The sequence below is a fragment of the Heliconius melpomene genome, chromosome 10 (assembly GCF_056956725.1).
Source record: "Heliconius melpomene rosina isolate 202511_hmr_F chromosome 10, ASM5695672v1, whole genome shotgun sequence".
Lineage (NCBI taxonomy): Eukaryota > Metazoa > Arthropoda > Insecta > Lepidoptera > Nymphalidae > Heliconius > Heliconius melpomene.
The window spans coordinates 6,375,938-6,400,225 of NC_140398.1; the positions used below are offsets into that span (position 1 = coordinate 6,375,938).

The 24,288-nt window shown below is 31.8% G+C and overlaps 2 protein-coding genes and 1 non-coding gene across 4 annotated transcripts in view; 1 reads left to right on the forward strand and 2 right to left on the reverse strand.

The window, feature by feature from the left end:
- The window catches only part of sano (CABIT domain-containing protein serrano), a 72,792-nt gene extending 70,409 nt beyond the window's left edge, over positions 1-2,383 (forward strand). For both annotated transcript variants that reach the window (XM_085190941.1, XM_085190942.1), the window contains one exon: positions 137-2,383. The gene's annotated coding sequence lies outside the window, so the exon portion shown is untranslated. The remainder of the gene's footprint in view (positions 1-136) is intronic.
- A 494-nt stretch (positions 2,384-2,877) lies between these two features.
- LOC146535326 (uncharacterized) lies at positions 2,878-23,484 on the reverse strand. The gene is made up of 7 exons (XM_085190940.1): positions 23,239-23,484; positions 13,504-13,850; positions 12,465-12,604; positions 11,217-11,395; positions 9,712-9,901; positions 6,597-8,126; positions 2,878-5,344 (listed from the first exon to the last, which is right to left on the reverse strand). Exons 1-7 carry the CDS (start codon positions 23,295-23,297, stop codon positions 5,252-5,254), a joined length of 2,538 nt encoding a protein of 845 aa, XP_085047066.1. The 5' UTR covers positions 23,298-23,484; the 3' UTR covers positions 2,878-5,251.
- Positions 8,716-8,786, reverse strand: TRNAG-ACC (transfer RNA glycine (anticodon ACC)). Its single transcript has one exon. It is a non-coding gene; the product is annotated as a tRNA-Gly (tRNA).
- Positions 23,485-24,288: the final 804 nt, after the last annotated feature.

A 24,288-nucleotide genomic window follows, 5' to 3' on the forward strand; every position in this document is an offset into this window, starting at 1 on the left:
AATGGTAAAGCACGTTTTGTTTTTTTTTAAATTACGCATAAGGTAACACATATACGTATATGTTTTTAAGTACATCATTATAATGACATTAAATACTTATATTAAAATAATAATATGTTTTTTTTTTAATTTTCAGATCCACGTTGTCATGGAACGACACGTTTCAGATCGAAACCAAAAGGACAGCTGACGATACGACAAAACGACTAAACTACAAGAGCATACATTTGAAATTTTCACAATTAAGTTATACTTTTTTAGAAAATATATAAAATTTTGGCCTCTTGAAAACCGTCCAAAAGGCGTGAGTTCAAATCCCACAACGGTAAAAGTTTTATATGTCTTCTAAAACAGTATTTTTTTCCTAAGTGTGGAATAACACTTTAAAAATGTTAAAAATAGTAGAAGTATTTTTTTTTTAATCTTAGCTCAACTATCAAATATATTTTGATCTCTTTACGATTAATTATTTTTTTATTTATCATTAAAGCCATATTACTATGTAATTTTGATGTTAGTTTGAAGTAATTTGTGAATAACAAAGTTAGAATAGCCTTTAGATTTTTTATTATTACATTTAAAGTAAAAATGTATGCAAAGTTGCTAATATTTTAAATATATCTACTTAAATATTTAAATTATCTTAATATAAAAATCGATATTAAGACTAAACCTAAAGGCTATTTGAGTTTTGTGTTCATATGTAATAATTTCTTATAAAATTTCTAAACATTTAAGATGCTATTGGACTTTAAAAGGTAAAGTAATTTAATCTCGATTCTTAATAAATTAAATTGATTACCGCAGTAATATTTAATTACAGATTTAGACGAACTTAAATAGGTTTCGTCGTTTATGGTAATTATAATTACTTGTATTTTCGATATAAAAAATTATATTTCACGAAATAAAAACCAAAAAATCGAGGTGCCTTATTAAGTAATAAACGCTTTTACGCACGTTCTATTTTCGTCGAAATGTGTAATCGTAATTTAAGATAAAAGTCACAATTTAGCGGTAATTTTTTTTTAAGTTTAGACAACTAATTATTAATATTTCAGTAATATGCATTTATATTGTTTATTCATTTACTTAGTTGTGTGAAGTCAGTTTTAGTAATATACGTAGTTATGTATGTATTAGAGGCTATTTCTAGAAAACTATGTAAAAAAATCACCCTCATCTAAAAGTCGAATCGTTTTTAATACTTTTTCGATAATACTCGTAATTTGGTTTGAAAATTATTTTTTTATTCTATACATTCTGAAAAACTCTATTGATACATTACCCGTTCTATGGTTTTATTTGATTGCAAAAGAATTATATTTGCTATTTAAAGTATGGATTCGATTCCCACTCGGGGAAAAGTTGTTAAATTATTTAGTATTTTAACTTCCTCGCTCTGATAACGAGGTAAAGCACAGCGTTAAGTTCCGCCACTCGACACGCAATGCCTCGAGAATTCATGTAAAGAAATTATTCAACGGTCCTGTGTTAGACACATACTTACTGCTGCGCTATAATGTAATGGATAAAAGTATTGTCTAAAACTGACTAATATAGATTATTGTATAATTATACCTTCCTCTTAATTAAGTTTGAAATGATAGATTACTTGGAGTTTCAATATAAAATCTGATAGGTATATTGAATCTTCGATTTATTTATCGTGTGTTTTTATTTAGATTATTAATAATAATAAATGTTAAAATATATGTATAATTTATATCTATTATGTACTTATAACGTGTATTTTATTTCTGAATTATACGATATTAAGTGGTTAGTCTCACTGCTCTCTAATTTCTAACAAAACAAATATTTTAAGATTCAGTATTAAATTAAGATGCTGCATTTTGTTTTGAAAGAAGAGAGAACCTACTTTACTTCAATAAACATTTTTCAGAATGCAATTTCAATGTAGGTACAAGTCAATCTCGTATTGGTAATTTTCATTATTAAAGCATGAACCTAATATTTTTAAACTTTTTTTCTCACGCTATATGTCACATATACATAAATGTTCCCAGCTAACCTAAGACAGGCTCACTTCCCGCTTAAATTTTCAGAATATTTCGTGTTGAATGGTGGAACTCAACGCCGCCGTTTGTCTCGTTGCCAGCAGAGTGAAAATAATTGAACTTCAATGGACTACTATGGCCTCATATATACGTTATGTATCTACTTATAAATAGCTTTATATAAAATTCATTGTTAACATTGTATAACGATTTTTAAAAAATGATTTTATATTCCAAATATTTAGTTATTTTAGCTTTAGGCGTAACGTCTTTTGTATTTTAAAGTATTTTATCGCATCATTGTAATAAGGTATTTGACTCTTAATACTGTAATACTTATTGAATAAACGAAATGAAAAATATTGGATATTTTTACTTATGCCATTTTATTATACGTCCTTCAAATTTTGATACTTACAATACAGATAAATGTTCAGTAACATAGAATGTTCAGTAACATACATAGAACATAGACATTCTTAATTAAATTTAATAACCTATTAGCTACGACTAACGGCTTGTTATTATTCGACTCAACGCCATCTATTGGATTATTACAGGACTATTTATACAACTCAGAGATATAAAGAAGAAGAATATTTGTCCGCTAGGTGGAGACATATAAAAAAAATATTAGTGTAAACTGTAAGCTATGAGATGATAATATTAAGATCAATCCACACTCTCTCTCTCTCTCTCTCTCAAGGCAAGTGGAGGATATGCATCCAAACTAATCAGCAAATAATTGACTGCCCCAAGTAAGTATCGGAACCATCATCACTGCGTTTGCTGTCAAACACTGTGCTATGACACACTCGTTTTATTTTTTTAAAGAGAAACATTAAAAACACAAAAAGCTGCTTCACAAACTTTATTAACTATATAATTAGTTTTTAACTTCTACTTTATATCTACTTACACAAAACAATGTACTTATGCAATATATCTATAATTATATTTTTAAAGATAAATTGGCAATTATTGTGACAAATCGAACCTAGAATATGCTTCATAGTATTACCACTACTACGCATTTGGTTCCTAAATGTACTTCTTAGATCTTAGCATTACAATATAATTATTATATCACAGATAAAACAATGACAAGTGATGGAATAAAACGTAAAGATAACTTATTGTAGACACCTATTATTAAATTGAACTAACAAACACATACAAATAAGTATTAATTTCTTACTTTTGCATTGTTTTCAGTAAACGTCACAGCAAAAATTAAATAGTACTTAAATAATATATAATTATTAAATAATATAATTTAAAATCACCCTCGAAAAGGAAACGTGTTTGCCTCGAATCGAATTTAGACGATTTGGATTTGTCTGTTCTTAGAAGAACTTTTATGTCATTTCGTCAAGAATTCAATGGGATGAGAACATTAAAAACGAGAACAAAAATTCTTTCAATGAAAAATGTTTTCAGTTGCATAGGTACAATATGCAGATGGTAAAATGATCCTCATCCAGAGGATGTCCTGACTAATATCTGTCCGATATTTGTTTGTGGGCATACGGGTACGCGACCCCGGATCCTCGAGCCGCCACTCTTACATTCCCATTCAGTCCGTAAGAATGGTGTCCTTAGGTAGGAGGTAGTCTTGGGGTCCGTGACGTAGCGGATAAGCTCCAAGAGCGTCGCTTGAGATGGTTTGGCCACGTTACGCGCCGGCCTAAGAACTATGTCGGACGCAAGTGCCTTGCTATCCAAATAATGTAAACCAGTTCTTGGGACGCGACCTCCCGGACGCCCAAGGAAGCGCTGGTTGGATGTCGTGATGCAGGACATGAGAGCCAATGGTCTAACCGCCGAGGACGCAAAAGATCGTGCAAAGTGGAGTAGGTTGAATAGGAAGGCAGACCCTGGCAATAGCCGGGATTAATGCCAGGAAGAAGAAGAAGAATATGCAGATGGTAAAACACAAATGAATATAAAAATTGTACTGTTGGTTTATCATATATTTTTTAGCCGATGCTATTATTATGTCACTGTAATTATCTATTTGTATGTGTTTATAAGTTTACTTTTCAGTAGATTGTCTATAGTATATTAGAATAAAAAGAAAAAATATATATCTTCTTTTAATAGAGATATATATTATATGTATATCTTTTATTTTAAATTTTATCATTATAATTAGTACCTCTTTTTCAAAAGTCCATTTTGATATTTTAACGAGGCTCTTAGTGGAATTTATAATCTATAATTATTATCAAGAAATAACAACCATTTGTAATTCTAATTGTAAGTACATAATAATATTATTTCTTAACATTATATTTTTTTCCTAAGTCATTTGAAAAACATTACTAATAGCATAGATGGACAATGTGTGGCTAAACTGGACTGGTTGCTACTACAGTTTACTTAAATTAAATTTAATATAAGAACTGAACACTTTCAATTAATTAAAAATTATATAAAACATACGTACATATATTCTAATAATAGGACACACACACACAATATAATGAATCTTGCTTTACTGAAAATAATGAACAAAAATTAAATCTAAAAAAATACTAAAAATTACATTACATATATGGAAATAACTATAGCTATTGTATGATAGCTTATAACTTCTACATATTGTCTTATTTGATAAATAAATATTTCACACATTTCAGGTATATAATATTAGTTTAGATTTGTGCAGTATTTAAGTAACTGAAATACATTAAAACGTTATTTAAAACAGTTTTATAGAAAAAAACTACATTTATCATTTAAAAAAATCAAAACTTGAGTGAAGCAGATAAGCAATTTCATACTTACTTTTTTTTGTGATGTTAATTTTAAATACAATAATGGTTTTTAATGCCATATTATACAAATACATTATTGTAATGTGTACAAGGCAAATCAAATTAAATAATTAATCAATTATTCATACTATTTGCATGGAAAATTTTATGAATTATTTACATAATATGGAGTGTATAAACAAGAGTTACAGTACTATCAAGTTTATATAAATTTCCTATTATAGAGCAATTATTAAAGGCATTGTTTGTTGAACCTCTTTCGCCTCTTCCACTGTTATCAACCTTTTCATATCAATATATACAAGCCCTCCCACCTTGGAGGACATGTATGAAGTCCTCTTGCTTTTTATATGTTTTCGGACAATCGAGCTCCAAAAATATATTATGAATTGAACATATAACTATTACTTTCAATTACATTTGTTTTCATTGACAGATCGCTATGTACTTTTACAATATATTATTTAAAAATACTAAGCCTAAATATATATAGGAAGAAAAGAAAGTACATCCCGACCCGTAAGCGAAGTTTCTTGACACCATCTATAGATACAATATAAATTTACATATAACATAGAAATTCGTATAAAAAAAGTATTTTTTTTTTATAAAATATATATACATATATACATATTATTTATTTGTATGTATTAGTTAGTATTATAATCGATATTTATACCTAAAAGGTTAACATTTACAAGCTTTTTAGTGGTAAGCAAACATTGATAATATTAGTAATTATATACATTTATTATATGTGTCCATTATTATTCATAAGTATTTCTTTATTTTACTTTATATCTCTCTATTTTTTCATAAGAATATAAATTGAAACTTATCAAGCTACAGCGAAATGAAAATATTTAATATTTCATTACCTCAAGTAGGAATCGAACCCACAACCTGTCGCGTTTAGAGTCACACGCTCGTGCTGCAGCGCCACGACTGGCTTTAACTTAAATTATTTTTTATTTAAGATTTACTTACATAGAGTTAACTTTAGGCAAAATCGGCAAAACACTGGGATACTTGGTACTTAAAATTATAAGTTAACATTGTGCATTTTTAGTAACGTAACCTATCTAATATATTTACATAATCTACGTAACATAACCTTGGAAATACCCTGATTAGGTATACGAGGTCAACCAAGAACCTAACCTATGTACTGGCCAATTTTCAAGACATTGTGCGTACTGGTCGCGGAACTCAACTACGCAATTTGTCTTGTTACAAGCGAAAAATTGAAAATAATTCAATACACTTATTCACGTCACGTTTACAATTAGACGTTATGTCACTAAAATATTTATGTAGATAGTTTAAATTTTATTTATGTTCTTATATTAATAACAAAATAAAATGCTTTTAGTGGTTTTAATTAAGTTAACGATTAACGCTTCATGCTACATTACAGCTAAGTGGATTAGAATACAGTATTGTTATTTCAATCGTTTCTTCCTTTTAAAACAATTATAAGAATAATAAGTTGTGGATGAAAATCCGATATATAAAGTAAATAGAAATGCCCTACGCAAATAACAAGGTAGAAGTCCAGTTTTTAAGCACTCCATTCCCTATTTCCGTCCGAAGTTTCGAGACATTGGGCATGTAGAGTAGCGGAACTAAACGCTGCTAGTCACTAAAATTGTGATTTGATGTTTCTCTTTGATTTATTGCTACAGATGGCAAGATGAAGGCCAACTTTGTAAGTTTATTTTTCCTAAAAGTAATTTTATAAAGAAGAAACGATGTGTTTGTAATATAATTTTTATGAATTATAAATGTAAGTTACCACTTGGTCCATAGATTCTGTTGCTGTATCACTCATATCACTATCTGTGCTTCTTAACTCACTATTTTCACTATTTATCACTACATTATTCACATTTCTATTTATTTCACTATCAGTCGCTGTTGTGATATCACTGCCACTAATAAAGTTTACGCTTTTTACTTCACTTTTATCTGATCTTAAATCACTGTCTATATAATTTTGTGTAGTTGTATCAAAACCCATTTCAGTTTCATTTGTTGAAACTATTAAAAAATCATCTAATTCTGTAATACTGTCACTGTTCTTAGTTGACACACTTTCTACAAAAGAACGATCTATATAATCATATTTCTCGGTATTGAAAGTAATATCTGAATCGGATATACTTGATTCTATTTCTGTACTGCTTTTCATTATTTTCTTGTTAATCTCGTTTTCTGAATTATTTATTTCTAAGACTTCAGAAGCTTTTGTTACATTTTGTGCATAGTTATTGTCAGTTACTGTTTCATCAGATGTTGTTTGCTTATCACGCTTAATTTTATCGTTCGTGAAGGCATTAAATATCACATTCATCAATCCGTCTGGATCAATTATTTCTAGATGTATATCCTCACTGCTCTCTTTATTTTCATGTCTTGGTGAATCAGTACTCAATGTGAGATTTTCTTCTTCTTCTGTGTCTGAACTATTTATATAAATATAATTTGTGATTATATTAGGAGATTGATTGTTTTCGGCAAAAATTATTTCATCTTCGGCTGCAATAGTTTTATCTATTTCAGAAATAATTTCTGACGTTTCATTTTCACACTTTATCGAAACATCCGAGTTTAACTTTGGAGTACTATTTATAATAATATCATTTGTTATAATTTCTTTGCTTATAAAATCAGGTATATAATTAGGTTCTTTGGTTATCATTAAGTTATCTTTGCTTTCAAATTTTGGTGCTTCTGTAGTATTATCTATGACTTTGGTAACTAGTGTTTCATTTCGTGCATCTCTAGTCACTTGTTGGTTGTTTTCATTGGCATATTCAGATTTAAATAATGCATCGAACAACATACCAGTTATCATGCTATCGTTCAACAGTTTAAATCCAATGTCTTTATCATCCGTAGTATCATAACCTTTCTTTGATAACTCTTCGTCAACATTATGGGCGATATCTTGAGAGTAATTTTCAGGTGGCACCCAATCAAATTCAGGATCAAATTGAGCTTTTGTAGTGCAATCAGGTGAATTTAAATTATTTATAGTGTCATTTATTATATTTTTGTCCGTAGTACTTATTATATCTTCAACTGTTGTCAACGTTTCATTAGAGTTGTTTGAGTTATTTTCTATTGGAGACTCGATTGGGGGATCGTCTACCCTATTTATTTTGTGTAAATATTTAGCAATTGTTGGTCCTAATACCGTTTCAAGATAATCATGCAGTTTTTGACATTTGTTCACAGTGTTCACGTCATTGGAACTACCCCATATAATGAAACCAGATGCGTTCGATTTATATAAAGATTGAAGAGCGACTGTCAGGTCTTCCTAAAAATAGAAAAAAAAAATGTTTATAAAATATAAATTATTATTACAGCATTTTTTTATTATATTACTAGCGACCCTCTTGCGGCTTCGCCCGCTTTAACTACTGGATTATTCATGTAATGTATATTTGCAAAGCACTTAAGATAATGTGAAAATTAATTAAACCCTAATGCAACCCGCATTTTTGTAGTTTCAATAAGGATTTTCCAATTGTTTTACACAGCAAGGATTTTTTAGTAGGTACCGTAATTTTAAATCTGTGCTACTAATCTTTTCAAGTACTTATTAAAATATATTTAAATGACTATATTTAGATAGTTAAATGACTATTTTTAAACGGAATAAATTATAAACAAAAACCTACCTACTAATAACTACTACAAAAAATATGAAACCAAATATATCGCGCTTAAATAATACATTCAACTCCAATTATCCAATACGTGCAAACGCATCTAACTAAATCTTAGTTGCTTTAGAGGCAGCCGGGTTTTTTTTTTTCGAGCTTGTGGTTAATGCTGAAGGGGGTATTCTGTCCCTGAAGAAAAGCAAGCACGACGTGGCTGCCTGTGAGGAAAATTAAATAGAATGCATGGGCCGGGAATCGAACCCGGGCCGCCCGCGTGGTAGGCGAGCATTCTACCACTGAACCACCGATGCGTGTAAGGCAAGCGGGCACGGCGGACGCATGGCGAGTGGCGAGCCGTTTCGCAGCAAGGATTTTTTTGATATTATAACAACTTCTAAAGTACTTATTAAAATGAAAAACAATAAAAACAGTTTTGGTCTACATTAAATGGCCAACGTAACTAATATACTTATTTATATGCTGAGAGTAAGGGATAAGTGAAACTTGAGTAACATACAGCTGATGTGTCAACGGCGGGATGTGTCAACAATTAAATGCGTATTTCTGTAAAATTATTCGCAATTTCGAAATATTGTAAAAAGCAAATTTTATCTTCGTTTAACGTAGAAAATTAATAAAGTATTTTAAAGGATAAGGATTAATACCATTATGGAAAAATATCCCTCACAATAAAAAATATATTGAAATTATTATTTTTAGACAGAAAAATGATCACTACACGTTATTCTTAAAAGATACGAATATGCTCTCGCGGACTTTTTTGTAGATCTTATTAAGAGGAACAATACTCCAGTACATTATTTTCATGTAGTACTTACGATTAGAGCAGCGCATGCGCGAAAGTGTCTCAACGGGTAGGACTTTATACACATTTATCGTATTTATGTTAATTTACATAAGAATGTACAAATAATAAACTATATATAAACCTTCTACGAAAAACACTCGACTTAATGGTGAAGACCGCATCAAAATCCGTTGGGTGGTTTAGAAGAAGAAGAGTTAGAAACAACAGACAGACACGAAAAGCGACTTTGTTTTATAAGATATAGGATAGGATAATATACGTGTCATTATTTTTATTTTATTTCATTAGGTTATTATTGTGACATTTTTTTTTAACTTTCTTATATTTATTTTTATTTAAAAAAAATAAAATTCAACCATAATTTAAAAAAAAATCTTTGCAAAAAAACTTTAATTAACAATCCTTACCTCTTTCATAAATCCTCCATCTCTATATCTAAACCAGAAGTATGGCAGTATGGGCGTATCATATCGCCTAAGTCTATATGCTTCTTCAACGCGGCCCCGAACTAGTAACCCAAGTTGAGAAGACGTCAGATCACGAGAACTGTATACTGAAGGGTACAAGGCAGTGCTTTCTAACCATAGCCAACTCGTACTGAAACATTATTTAGATTTTTATTATTAAATTAAAATGAATGGCCTCTATGGCGTAGAGCTATAAGCGTGCGACTATAAACGCGTTGGTTGTGGGTTCGATTCCCTCTTGGCAGAACGAAATATTTAATATTTCATTTTCTTGCTTTGGTAACAAGGCAAACGTGGCGTTGAGTTTCGCCACTTGGCACGCAATGCCTTAACAATCGGGCGGCAAGTGGAGAACGGAGTGTCTTACCACTGGTTTTCCTGAGCTTACTCTATTACATGCAGAATATGGGATACAGCATGATGCTAAAAAAATCTCTTTTTTAATAATAATATATAGAAATTAGTCGAAAAAATCGACTGTCACATCGGAAAAAGCTTTACAAGAAAAAAAAATTGATTAAACTTTAAGATACGATCAAGTGTCACGAGTACTGAGAGCTTTTTTCTTTTGATTTAATTTAAAATGTTATTGAGCCGGCATAACCAGTTTGAATCTACTTTTTTGTAACTTATCGTACTTAGTATCGTATCGAGATATACTCGTATGTATGTATATACAAGAAGGTAAACTTAATTTTAAAAAACTTTTAATTAGGCTTCTTACTTTTATTTTTATAATACTAAATGCTGTCCACATCGTCTGTTGCGGCAACTTAAAAATGTAAAAACTATTTTTTTCCCTTCCTTGTAAGAGTTTTACGAAATCCTTTTTTAGTGCTGCCCTACCTAGATGCCAAATTTCAGTGTTTCACGCCGCTTTTATTATTATGTTTTTTTAGCTTCAGGCTATTTATTAGACAAGCAGATTAGGCAGAGGGAACCTGGGAACCTGGTGTTAATACACTCGGTTAACATCAAAACACTTTCCAATTTTCCACGGAATTTTCACTTATTTCATTTCCTCGAGCAGAAATCGAACCGACAACCTGGCGCGTTTACAGTTACACACTTCTACCCCTGCGCCATGAAAGGCCTCAGTTATTCGCATGGATTACACTGGCCAACTAAATTGCTACTTTTGTCTGATGATTAAGATTTATCATTTGATGTTTACCAATTTAACGTTCCTGATTCTAAATATACCCTCAATTAATTTGTAGCAGCTCTTATTTACGAGATATAGCTTCCGTTAATAATTATGTAAGTTATTTTAGTAAGCCCTATTGGCCGCGCAAAACACGGCGTTGAATTCCTCCACTCAACACGCAAAGCCTCCAGAATTCAACGGTAACTCTTAACACTAAGATCTCAGGTTTCCTCTGCCCACCCTGCCAGATATATGCCTGAAGCTACCTACATAATACCAGCAAATATTTAATACTTACATATCATTCTCCCCAACCACATTACTAGGACAGTTTTCCTTCATATTACGTACATTCGCCATGTTGAAGCAATGGGGGAAGCCATAGTAACCCCATAAAGCATTCGGTCGCATTTGCTTAGCTATTGATAGAGTCGTTTGCATGAATGTCCTCGCTGATGACTCGAAACGGCGTTGTGCCTGAATTTAAAATTATTATTTACATATGAATAAAATTGAAATGTCCGTCTGTGATTTCAAAATAACCGTGTTTTTCAGTGCGTACAGTTATTTACTCGATACCAAAACAGAAATATACAATTGTAAATTTTTCGTCTGTCTGTCTTTCTATTTGTGCGGACACATCTCCGGTACAGCTAATATGGTAAGGTAGAGAGGGTTGAGGAACAGCATAAATGTCCTTTTTTATATTGGAATTCCCGCGGGATCAGGATTTACGCATTAAACACCTTTAATTCGGCACTGTGCACCTAGAAAGTGTGTGTTATATATAATTATTTACATTTGATCATACAGGCGAAGCCGATAAAAACTAGTTCTACTAATATTATAAATGTAGAAATTTGTGAGGAGGAATGTATGTTCCTTTTTCACGCAAAATGTACTGAACGAATTTAGATGAAACTTTACAGTTATATAGCTTCTACATATACCAGAATAACACATAGGCTACAATTTCTGTAAACATTTTGTATGATTTGGCAAAAGTGTGAGCAGACGAAGCCGCGGTCGACCCTCTAGTTATTAATAAATTGAAAATAATTAATTCATGTTTACAAAAATTAAACGGTAAGTAATCGATACGCTTAACCAAACAGCTAAAGCAATGATTGCTACAAGATTCATACAACAGTAACATAATGGCATTAAATTAATTTTGTAACTGTTACTGAAACATTGGACGCAAATTTCTTTTTTATTTTTAGATTGAATGAATTGGGACTCGCTTCGCGTCGTGGCGCGGAGTCACAGTATTTGACTGTATATGCGATGATTGCGGGTTCGATTTGCCTTCGTCGGACTTAATTATTTTCATTGCCCTGCTCTGCCCTTGCTCTGCTAAGAGACAAAGCTCAACTTTGAGTTCTATGTTCTTAACACGCATGTTTCAAAAATTGGGCGGAAAGCGGAGAGCAGAGTGTCCTAGCACTAAGCTGTCTTTGTTTCTGCTAAGTGCAGGATACAATGTGAAGCTAAAAAAATCTAAATAGAAAACAGCTTATGTTGAAAATAAAGAAACTACAACTACCTCATTTTGAATCCATGATTTCGGCCACCACCAGTGCAGCTTCTTCTCTATTTCTATAGAAACATCTTTGTAAGGCACCAATGTACCAAAATTCTGCCTAAATATAGGTCTCCAGGACTCGAAGTCTATTATTCCTATACCTGAAATATACAGTGGGTATAAAAATATTTATCATGTTTCAGTATATTTTTTTTCTGCTGCTGTATCCAGAATATAGCGGAGTAGGCAGAGAAAGCCCCGGAACTTAGTGTTAAGATACTCCCCTTCCTCATTTCCGTTCCTCACTTTCCACCTAATTGTTGAGAAACTGCGAGTAACAGAACTTACCCAATGTCCCAAAAACTTGGCCATAACTAGGAAAATGGAGTTTTTGTGATAGATAGAGAAAACCCTGGAATCTATTTACATAAAACAAACTGAACCCCAATTTTATTCTCAAAATATTTTTATAAACAAAACTGATTAATTATATTTAAAAAAATACAACTGAAAAATAAGCAAAACGTAAAAATAAAGAGTTGCAATTCCAAGAACGCTGCGTCTCACATATATCGTATCTCATATTATAAATTGTACCTAATCATTTCTTTTGTTTACATTCAGCATGAGGTATGCATTCCGATTGTTATGTTTATCTCGGCACAGCCAAAACATAGGTTTGTTTTTGTTTTTCTTTTTTATAACTTCACGTTGTATCCCGCATTTAGCAGGATAGGCAGAGGGAACCTGAGAGCCTAGTGTTGAGAACGTTTCGTACGCACCTCTTAATTTTCAACATATTGCGTTCAGTGGTGGAACTGAGAGCCCCGTTTTATGTTGTAAATCACAGATGGAATCTATTTTAATAAATATATTAAAAGATTTAAATAAGATTGGTGAATTTTGAAGTATAAAAGAAATAACACTGTCCTTACTAGCATTAAACAAATATAAATGGTTGTTCTAAGTGAATGACTTCCAAAAATAGAGTTCCATTTTTTTTATTTCAGGCTTTTTAAGCATTTTTTTTAAATTTCTACTAAAGTCTCATAGAACTTACCATTAAAATTAGGATCAGGTACAATTTCTTGCATGTCCTTCTTAAAGACAGTCAAATGATCCTCCAAGTTTCCCTCTTGGGGCACTCCGCCATTACGAAACCGATACTTGCCGCTGGTCTCATTTTTGAAAATCGCCGGAAACAATCCTGGTTCATACATAATTGTAATTTTTTCTCCACGAAATTTGTCACCCTGGTTCTGGATTATACCATATTTTTCATATAAATCGTCGAATGGTATCTGCTTTGATCGACACTGCATGGTGGGTACGTTCCAGTACACTTGGAAAGGTTTTTTCGTGTTTGGCACATCATTGTCTGGAATCTCGATGACGTAATAATTGTTTCTGTAAATATAAAAGTTGCTTATTTGAATCCTTTTGCAAGTTATTTTTCTTTTTAGTTGTATTTTAATACTGTTACATTACAGATACTTTGTCCGTACCCTTTTCATCTTATTATTATATAGGTTTCTTATCATTTATAATAATTAAATGTTTTAGTTATTAGCTGTTAAAACTATTCTAGAAGCCGTCGTGCCGCAGTGGCACAAGTATCTGACTCTAAACGCGACAGTTGTGAGGTCGATTCACCTCAGTGGAATTATATTTAATATTTTCATTTGCTTACTCTGGTTACAACGCAAAGCACGACGCTGAGTTCCTCAACCTCAACAAGCAATGTCTTGAAAATTCGGTATAAAACAATTTTCTAAATGTGTATACCAACCACAATGATTGCAACGTATATAAATTTTGTTTTATTAAGTAGGTTGTTTAATTTAAATATAAATACTTTTCAAAATTAAGTAGAGTAATAAAAATATGTTTATCTATATATATAAAAGGCAGAGATATCAGAGTTGAGGTTCACTACCCATATGGCAATGTCTGTAAGTGAAGTCGATAAGGAAGGAAGGCTCTGCCAAGGTTTTTGTGCACATATGTTACATTATGAGGGTGGTGTGTGTAGATAATAGAAATATTTAAAAAAAAGAAAATTTAGGCCGACTATGAAAATTCTTAAAAAGTACTATCACGATAGTTTTTGAAATGACTATCACATTTTTCTTTTATGAATAAAAAAAATAAGTGTTATTCACACTTAGAAAAGAATTACTTTTCAGAAGTCATATTATAAAGAAAATATAAATACTCTTCTAATTTTAAGAAGTCGATAAAAAACTCATGATTAACAAAAAAAAACATTTACATATTATTTTCTAATCTCAACCTAAATATTTAACCTCAACAGTTAATTTAACTGGTTTCTTATTTAGAAAACAGCATGACATTAACTTGTATCTTTTTATCTCAGCATAATTAAAAAACTACTATGACATTTAACTTTCTTTAACCTTGAAACGACATCCGGTCCTACAGCATCCGGTTAGAGAAAGGTTAACGAATTAATCTTAGATACTTTGAAGATTTTACCTTGAAATTATCTTAATGAGTTTATTTTTCTGGCAATGAATCAATAAGTGTTTAATGTTTTTTCTTTCCTTCCTAAACATATAAAAGTTTTGCACGAAATTTGTTAATATATTTTTTTTATAGAATAGGACAAGGCAAACGAGCGTTCGGGTCATATGATGGTAAGTGATCACCGCCGCCCACGACCCCGAGCGACACCATAAAAAATAATATATAATTTTTACTTGTGGCTTTGCCCATATAATCAAATATATCTAAATAACTAAGAGTTGGGGGCCAGCCGTGGCGCATGGTCATGGGCACAAGCATGCGACTGTAAACGCAACAGGCCGTGGGTATGATTCCCACTCGAAGAAATAAAATATTTAAACTTTCATTTCCTCACACTGATACTAAGGCAAAAAGCTCAGCAAGTCTCGGCAAATATAGCGGAGTTTAACGCCATATTTTGATTGGGAAGAAAATGTGTCTTAATGTTTCGTAGCCAAAAAAAATTCTTGATATGGACAAAAAGCTTCGTAATAATTAAAAAAAATAACAAATAATTAATAAACAAATCCGATAGTAGGGAATTCAATGGGATTTTTCAAGCATATCCCTGTGATGAATCTACCCTATATATTCATGTTATATTTACCCTTGAGTAGGAAATGCTATGTAGGTCACGATCATATATCAATACAGAGCCGATAAGTAATACAAACGATACTATCTTATTGATATAGGCTGAGAAAACATAGAAAAAAGAAAAATATGACATTTTCATTTCCGTGCAATAGCAAGGAGGCAAAACGCGGCGTTGAGTTCTACCCATCAACATGGAACATTTGGAACATGGAACATTATTTGCAAGGCAAACAGTGAACGGAATGACTAAACGCTACGTTTTCTCTGTTTTAAAATAAATAATCTTTTAATTAATAATAAAAACCACCAACATACAAAGCTCTAAAAATATACAAGCTACCATGTAGAACGACTAGAAAAGAACTGATAATGTTTAAACGGCTAAGCATATTTTCTTGAATCATGGCTTAGGCCCGTATTTATAAATCGCTCTCAACTCCGAGGTTGCCTCAACTGCGACGGGCCTAAGAACTCTTTATCGATTCAGTCAGTTTACAAGAAAAAAAAAATAATTAAAATCTTTTTATCTGTGTGTCATCTGAAGCTACGTTGCCACAGTCATACTTGTAGGTATATGTCTAACTTACACCACTATTATTTTTCGTCGACGTTGAAAAAGAAAAAAAAAGTAATTCCACATGCATTAATCAGTATCTTCCACAATAAGGAAATACGTTGTTACGTCCAAATCACTGAACGGGTCGTTCACTCTAAAAAACAAATGAAGTGCCAAGAAACAAAGAAATCAATACTATAAATAGATTTCACGTAAGATTTTTTGTAAAAGTTATTAAAAAACTTTAATATTTAGACCTGCCGTGGCTTAGAGAGACAGACACAGAAAGAGGTGGTCGTGGGTTCCATGCCCTGGTATGAAGATAAAACGCAGCGTTGAGTTCACCTGCTCAACACACAATGTCTCAAATATTGGTCGGTGCGTAGACAACAGAATGTCTTAACACTCAACCAATAATCTAATTACCCTGCTTATATGCTGGATACACCGTTAACTAAAAAAAGTTTTTAATACTGGTGGCACTTAAAGTAAATATTTATACATACCTATCACTCCCAAAACTATAAAAAAGTTAGGTATTTATGCGATATACTCGTAATATTATTCAATTTCACCCGAATTTTGAACCGAACTCTACTTCAGTAGGCCACTAGTACGTACTATTCCATTATAACACATAGGTATATTATTATAATAATGTATTCATGTTCTATTTACTTTTGAGTAGGAAGTGCTATGTAGGTTGCGATCATTTATCAATGCAGAGCCGATAAGCAATACAAACGATGCTATGCAACTGGCTATACTGTATGGGCTGAGAAAACGTAGTAATAAGAAAATTATTACATTTTCATTTGCTTGCTCTGGTAACGAGACAAAGCGCGGCGTTGAGTTCTGTACACGCAAAGTCTTTAGAATTAGTGGGAAGTGGGGAATAGAGTGTCTTTACGTTTTCTCTGTCAACACGACCATGCGGGAAAAAGCGTGAAACTGCGTTTTTATTTTTGCTTTTGAGTAACGACGTGAGAATAAAAAAGGTGACCTCTTCATATTATTTGTAATAGAAAAACATGAATGGGTGACCTCCATCGTAATATCAACAAACCATTAAAATCAAATATGACTCATCGTCCACGTGATCGAATGCAAAAAAACTTGTAAATCCATCTATGATAGAAAAATATGAGGAAGTAAGTATTTAATAGGTATGTAAGAATAGTGTGGATAGTTTGAGTATATTTAAAAGCAATTATATAATGCAACATAAAATACAGTTTTTCTCTATTTCGAGGGAAATTCAGGAAATCCTCTCTTAATGCTCTGGAACCAGAAGAAAGGCTTTTTCAAGTTTTGGGCATTAAAGTAAAAAAAAACTTAAAATCGAATCTGCGCCGACATCTGTAGTTAACATTAAGAAAGCCACAACTCGTCAACCGCACTGTACATAGTTATTATTCTGTTGTTCTAACATAGAGGATAATATGTGTAGGTTGTAATATATTGTTTTTAACAACAGGTTGTAGAGAACTGCTTGAGTAAATTGAGATCTCGATATAAAATTCAAATTAACAAAAATTTCGTATATTTTAAAATGTCAATTTTCTCAGTCTCTATCAACAAAAAGCATTGAATTTTACTCGTACTTATTGCATTTTTTCTTTATAAAATGTAAAAAACAAATATTACTGTCAATGTATCTAAACAAAGGACTATTGAATGTATATATGTACTGTAAGTAGATACATACATGACCTACCGACACTGTTCCATATCTAGACGATAACGTTAGGTCAACGAAAAATGCCAAATAAAGAGGTTATTAATATTAAATAGGAATAAGTTAATTACATTTCCCTTATGTAGAAGTGATTGGTGTGGGTTCGATTCCTACTTGACGGAATGAATTATTACCATTTGCTTATCAAAGATAATTTGCAGTGTCGATTTCCGCGCAACCAATTTTCCAAAATTAGTTAGAGCTTGGGAAACGAAGTGTTTTAACACAAGGTTCTCTCTGCTTGCCCTGCAATATACGGGATATAGCCTGAAACCACAAAAAAGAAAAAAAAATCGATTTAAAAGTGCCGTCGTTTCGCAGTGGCCCAAAGGTATGACTGTAACGCGACGGTTGTGTGTTCGATTTCCATTCGGGGCAATTCAGCGGAAAAAGTGGGAAATTGGGTTAAAGGTACTTCTTAAACTGACTCTATCAAATAATCTCTATAGAAAAATAATATAATCCACTATAACAACGAAGTACTTGACCAGTACTTGAGCCAGCACTTAACCGAATTCCATTCTAAACGATTCATATATACACCGGTGTAATCCTGAAACGAATGGTGTTCGCATTAGATTTATATAAGAAAATCGCTATTTTTATGACCGCTATTACCAATCTTAATGCAAGACTGTAGAAGTTACTTTTTTTTCAGCTCACGCTGTATGCCGCATGTAGCAGGGGTAGGCAGAGAGAACTTAGTGTTAAGGCACTCTGTTGCCCACTTTCCGCCAAATTTTCGAGGTGTTGCGTTTTGAATAGTGGATTTCAATTTTACCTTAGTACTAGGGCTAAAAAATGAACATATTAAATATTTCATTCCCCCGAATGGGAATCGAACCCACAATCATCGCGTTTACCATACGCATGCTTGTGCCTTTGTGCCACGATGACCTCGGAAATAAATAAAATATAATAATATTAAAATATATTGTATTAGTTCTAAAAACGCACTTTTTGCAAATACTACCGGTATAAATCTAGGTTGATTAATCTTAATATAAAGCAGTTCAATGCTGTTCTACCACAAAGCCGCTGTCGACCTCTTTATTGTATTGTATAAACGTGATTGCCCCTATAGCTCAGCAGTTAGCTTATTGTGAATACTATAAGGTTACAGGTTCGATACCTTGATCAGGCAAGTTGGTTCTAATCACCAGGGGTAGGTTGCCTACCAACTGTGGCGTTTAGTCTCACGCCTTGTGCCACGACGGCGGTCTCCTTACTATAAATCTATATATATAAAATCGAAAGGTCTTCATCACGAAATCTCAGGAACTACATGTGCTAGGACGTAAATAATCGCTAAGACGGGAATTTGCTATATTCGACTTCTAAGTTGTTTTTGGGGTTGAAAGTTTGTATGAAACTTCGTTACTACAAATGCTAGGAATCTCAAATTTGGCATGGACGTCACTTATAGGACGTAGGTACTCGTGGAGACAGAAATTAATAATAACGTATTTCACGCAGGCGAAGCCGCGGGCGGGAAGCTAGTAGGTATATATATATATTAACCCATCCAAGAATAACTTCAATCACTGTAGCTTAACCTCAAATTAAATTCTAATACACAACGCCTACGTCTATTAGATAAGTGTCAGTGAACTATGAAATTCAAAGTCAAGGCTATATTAACAGTACGATACAAATACATTTTTTGTGTTCAGATGACCTAATCGTGGAAGGAGACGGCGTTTGAATGTAAACGTGATGGTTTTAAGTTCGATTTCTATTCGTGGGAATCCTGTTTTTTGTTTAGCTTCACGCTGTATCCCGCGTTTAGCAGGGTAAGTAAAGGGAACCTATTGTTATTAATTCACAATTTTTTAGATTTTTTTTTTCAGTGGATCTCAATGACGGGCTTAGTTTTGTTTTTAAATCGAGGTGTAATTTATTCCTCCAAGCGAGAATCGAACCCAACCTTCGCATTGACGGTCAGATGATGTGATACTGTGCTACGACAGTCTTTTATTATCTACATACAAATTTATGCAAATTGTACTTTTTTACAAATATTTATACAAACTTTTTCTTTTAGATATATTAATTAATGCCAAGGCTATATATATAACACTACAGACTTTATTTACTTCCTACACTTCCTATGCCTGTCAGTCAGTTACTAGGTCAGTAGGGATTAGTAGACGAGCGAGGAGGTCACCAGTTCGATAAATATTTAAATTGGATTATTTTATCCAATTGTATTTAATTTTGTACAAATATATTAATTTAATGTACGCATGTGTAATTTTACGCATTTTAGAGGTTATTTAAAAAAATATCAATCATTGTTTTTCATTATTCTTCAATTTCCCCCCATTCGGGGGTACGATTATATTTAAATTATTTTCATTCCTTCGCTCTAGTCGAGCCGAGTTGTGGCACTCAACCAGTGGAATCAAGTCTGTAACCTTAACACTAGGTTCCCTTCAATTGCCCTGCTATATGAGGTAAAATACTTATTGACTTTTTTATATTTGGAAGTAGTTACAGACGAAGTATGGGACTTTAGTTAGTAATATAATAATTGAGGTCATACCGATCAACCGTATAGGAATAGGAAATATTACTATTAATAATAATACTATGCTGAATCAGTTATACAAATGACATTGGGATGTTGAAAACGTGATTGTTTATACATATACAATATTTGCATATTCGTGATTATTATAAACTAGCTTTTACATGTGGCGTCGCTTGCACGGTCAAATGGAAATAACTGAGAACTGTGATACTAAAGTATCCGAAGAAGATCCGTTACTGCAAAGTTACCAGTGGAAGTCTCTGTCAGTGGTATAGTGAGTAAAATCGATATTATTAACCTTATGTAATACAGCATGAAGCATGAAGGAAGTCATAAATGGATAATCTAACAAAAAATATTTTTCCAATTCGTCCTCATAGTTCCTGAGATTAGCACGTTCAACCAAAAAATCGCTACAGCTTCAGCAGTGGTTCAGCAGACAAATGGTTTTAAATCTGCAAGCCTCAAGTAAAGTTTTTTTTCTCTATTCTCCTCCTATTTTTAGTACTCACTGACGGTAATTAAATTATCATTTAATTGACTTTAAATTACATACATGCAACACATATGTTTCTATAGTTTTATTATCAAGTGTCAACATCATTAAATGTTTGGACTAATAGAGTATTTTGGATAAAAACAGAACTATGTATTTTGGTCTCAGCAAAATGGCGACATTTACATCTGGATCTTATCAATAAAATAAAAACGTTAATGTTATCCAGATGTTTAGGTTTTTCTTCCACTTTTGTTCAGTAAATTAAGTATATTTCTTTAAAAATAGATATTACTATAATATTGTTAAGGCGCAATAGGACAGCGCCTGACTGTAATCGCGACGGTAGTGACTTCGATACCCATTTGAGGGTAAGATTACAATAATTATTTTACCGCACTACCGACGAAATGTGTGAAAAGTGGAAAGTTGGCAACGGAGTGTCTCAAGACTAGGTCTACTGCCTACCCTGTTATTTGCAAGGTACAGCGTGAAATTAATAAATAAGCCCTACATAACATAAGTATTCTTAAGAAAATTTCATTAAAAAAAAATTCGTAAACAATATTTTTCCACTTTACGCTACACAAAAATTGAACCTGCAACCATATGGCTTGAGTACTTAGAAATACAATCAATAAAGCAACTACTAAACAAGAACGTGATTATATCATCATCGTATAAATCGCTTACTTTATATAACGTAAATAAATCTTTTAATTTAATACAAATAGAAGGAAATATTGCGAGACTGTTAGTTATGGGTTCGATTCGTTATTAAGGGAATTATTATATTTGAATTGTTTTCATTTCCACATGTCTTCACTCTACGTTCTGTTATTGTATATTGTTTATTATTTATAGCGAAAATAGCGTATAGCATATTGTTGTTTTGTTATTATAATATTTTATTTTTATTATCACGTTGTTTTACGTATAAGTGGGTTAGGCAGAGAGAGAGGGAGGGCCTAGTGTTAAGGCACTCATGCTCTGCTCAATTTTCGAGAAATTGCGTGTAAAGTGGCGTAACTCAATGCCACAATATCTTGTTACTACGGCGAAATGAAAAAAAATATATATTTATGATAAGTGGGATTATTTGCAATCTTTAATATGTAAACATAATGTATTACAATGTATATAGACTAATGAAGCTTAAACAATTACTTTTATAACTTTATCTGTCTTACTATCTGTTTATATACGAATCATACGAAAATGTGTATTTTCTCTGACAAAGCTTAATTAAACAGGAAAATTCTTCAATTTTTTTCTGCATAATATAATTTTCCATTATTAATTATTGATTTCGTCCTATTTTGTTAGAAAATTTTATGCTTAAATAATTTGAAGGGAAATAAAATTAATAGAACAAGGAACTTTAAAGTGGGAAAGAAATAAGAATAAGTAAGAAACAATAAATAAACAGGTCATCGTGGTGCAGCGGCACAGCACTAGCGCCTAAATATAAATAAGGATGTGGGTTCGACTCCCATTATTTTCATTTCCTCGCTCAATTAACAAAAAGAAGAGCAACGTTGAGTTTCGCCAAACTACACAAAATTTCTATGAAACTACACATAAGGTACGAACCCTTAACGACTTAATCGTATTTAATGGGCAGAAAATAAAAAAGTGACTTGGCACTAAGTTCTTCCATACCGTTCTTCTGATTTCCTTGAAACAATATGTAATATAATATGTAATATAATATGTTATATAATATGTTAATACAATATTAATAACTTTTTAAAGTTATGTTTATTTTTTCTTCAACAAGATAAAAGAAAATAAGCAAAGATAGCTTTGCGTTTTTCTCGCACAGTAAGATCCCAGAGGAACACTTTGTTCTTCACTTTCCATCCAGATTTTGAGACATTGCGTGGTGGAACTGAACACCACAATTTGCCTACCAGCGTGGCAAAATGAAGATTTTCAAATATTTTCTAATATATTTTTTAATGGTTTTATTTTCTTATTATAAAATCGCTGAAAATACTCCCTGAGAGATTTTTATAAATTATTTCCTTTAACATTTTAGATATAGAGACTGAGTAGAGTATCTTATTACAAATAAATATTATCTACCCACAGAAGACCAAATCCTGAATTATTTATTACGTTTTCAGTCAGGCGCTGCCCCACCGTGTCGTGACGGCCTCATAGGAAAATAAGCAAAATAAATAAATAAAATGCAAAACATATAAAGGTCTATCAATAATAATTTTATTTGAAACTAAGAAGAAAATTAATAAATATGTTTTGAAATATTGCAATTCTTCAACAATTTAGATAGAAACTGCTTTTTCCTATTTTCCACCTATAGAATAGAAATGAGAAAGTCCTTACCCAACATCCTCACAATTCACAGCACAGTAAACTAAAATTGTAAACAAAAACAACTTCATTGTAACTTGAAAAATTCAGCAGTTTTCATAATTTTCTATAGTAGCAATTAAAAATATCTTTTTCACTTAAAAAAAGGTTCTTTTTCGTAAATTTCAGTTAATTTTAACGATGTATTTAAACGTAATTTAAACAAGTTTTACACATCGTGCGAACTCACTGCCCGCTGGAGACAAACTAAAAAATTCTTACAAATACATACGAATAAATACTACCAACAGGTTATGTAGTATAGGAGCTGACTGATATGAAATACTAATTATGTGTTTTTTTATTATTTATTTGTGATTACTTTGGAAACGTTGCGGTGCAATTAGGCGTATAAGATGATGCTCCAGTTTAGTTGTGGGTTCGAAATTTCGAAACCTAGTTGATGGATTTAGTTTTTAAGGTATTTAATAAAAAATATGATATTTTCATTGGAACAGTGTTTCATTATAAGTGTGACCATTATAAGCTCGGTACCTCTCGGAAATAAAAAATCGATTATTAATGAATTATGACGTGGGAACAGCTCACATTTTTTACTTTAGTTACTTTACTAGTCGCTATAAAATCAATCTTTTGCTGAAGGGATCTATTCGCGCTATCTGAAACTTAAGCCTTACAAAATCCTTAAAGCAAAAAGTTTAAGAAATTAATATGTTGAGAATTGCATCTCAATACATTTTTTTAAAATGTTACGTATTTTTAGAAAAATATTGGGGATTTTACTACGGTGAATGCAATCGATTGCATAGAGTACAATTTTATTATATAGGACAATGTAGAATTTTTACAATAGTTTTCCGGAGAATGTCCATGTATGTACTTGTGTACCAGAGTGTCTCAACTCTAGCTTTTCTTATAATTTATAAATGTTTCCTTTTGTATTTTTTTAAAATTTATAGTGTATTAATTATTTATCTACTTCAACATATTAGCTGGAATAGATCGCTGCTAAAGATAAGTCCACTTTTGTAAACTAACTATTATTGTCGTTCGTCGTATTAT

Coding starts and splice junctions, on each gene's coding strand:
- LOC146535326 (XM_085190940.1), bottom strand. CDS start 23,297: ATGAAGTTGTTTTTGTTTACAATTTTAGTTTACTGTGCTGTGAATTGT. Junction 12,605..13,503: donor ACCTGATCCTAATTTTAATG/GTAAGTTCTATG, acceptor TGTATATTTCAG/GTATAGGAATAATAGACTTC. Junction 8,127..9,711: donor ATGGAGGATTTATGAAAGAG/GTAAGGATTGTT, acceptor TTCTATTTTTAG/GAAGACCTGACAGTCGCTCT.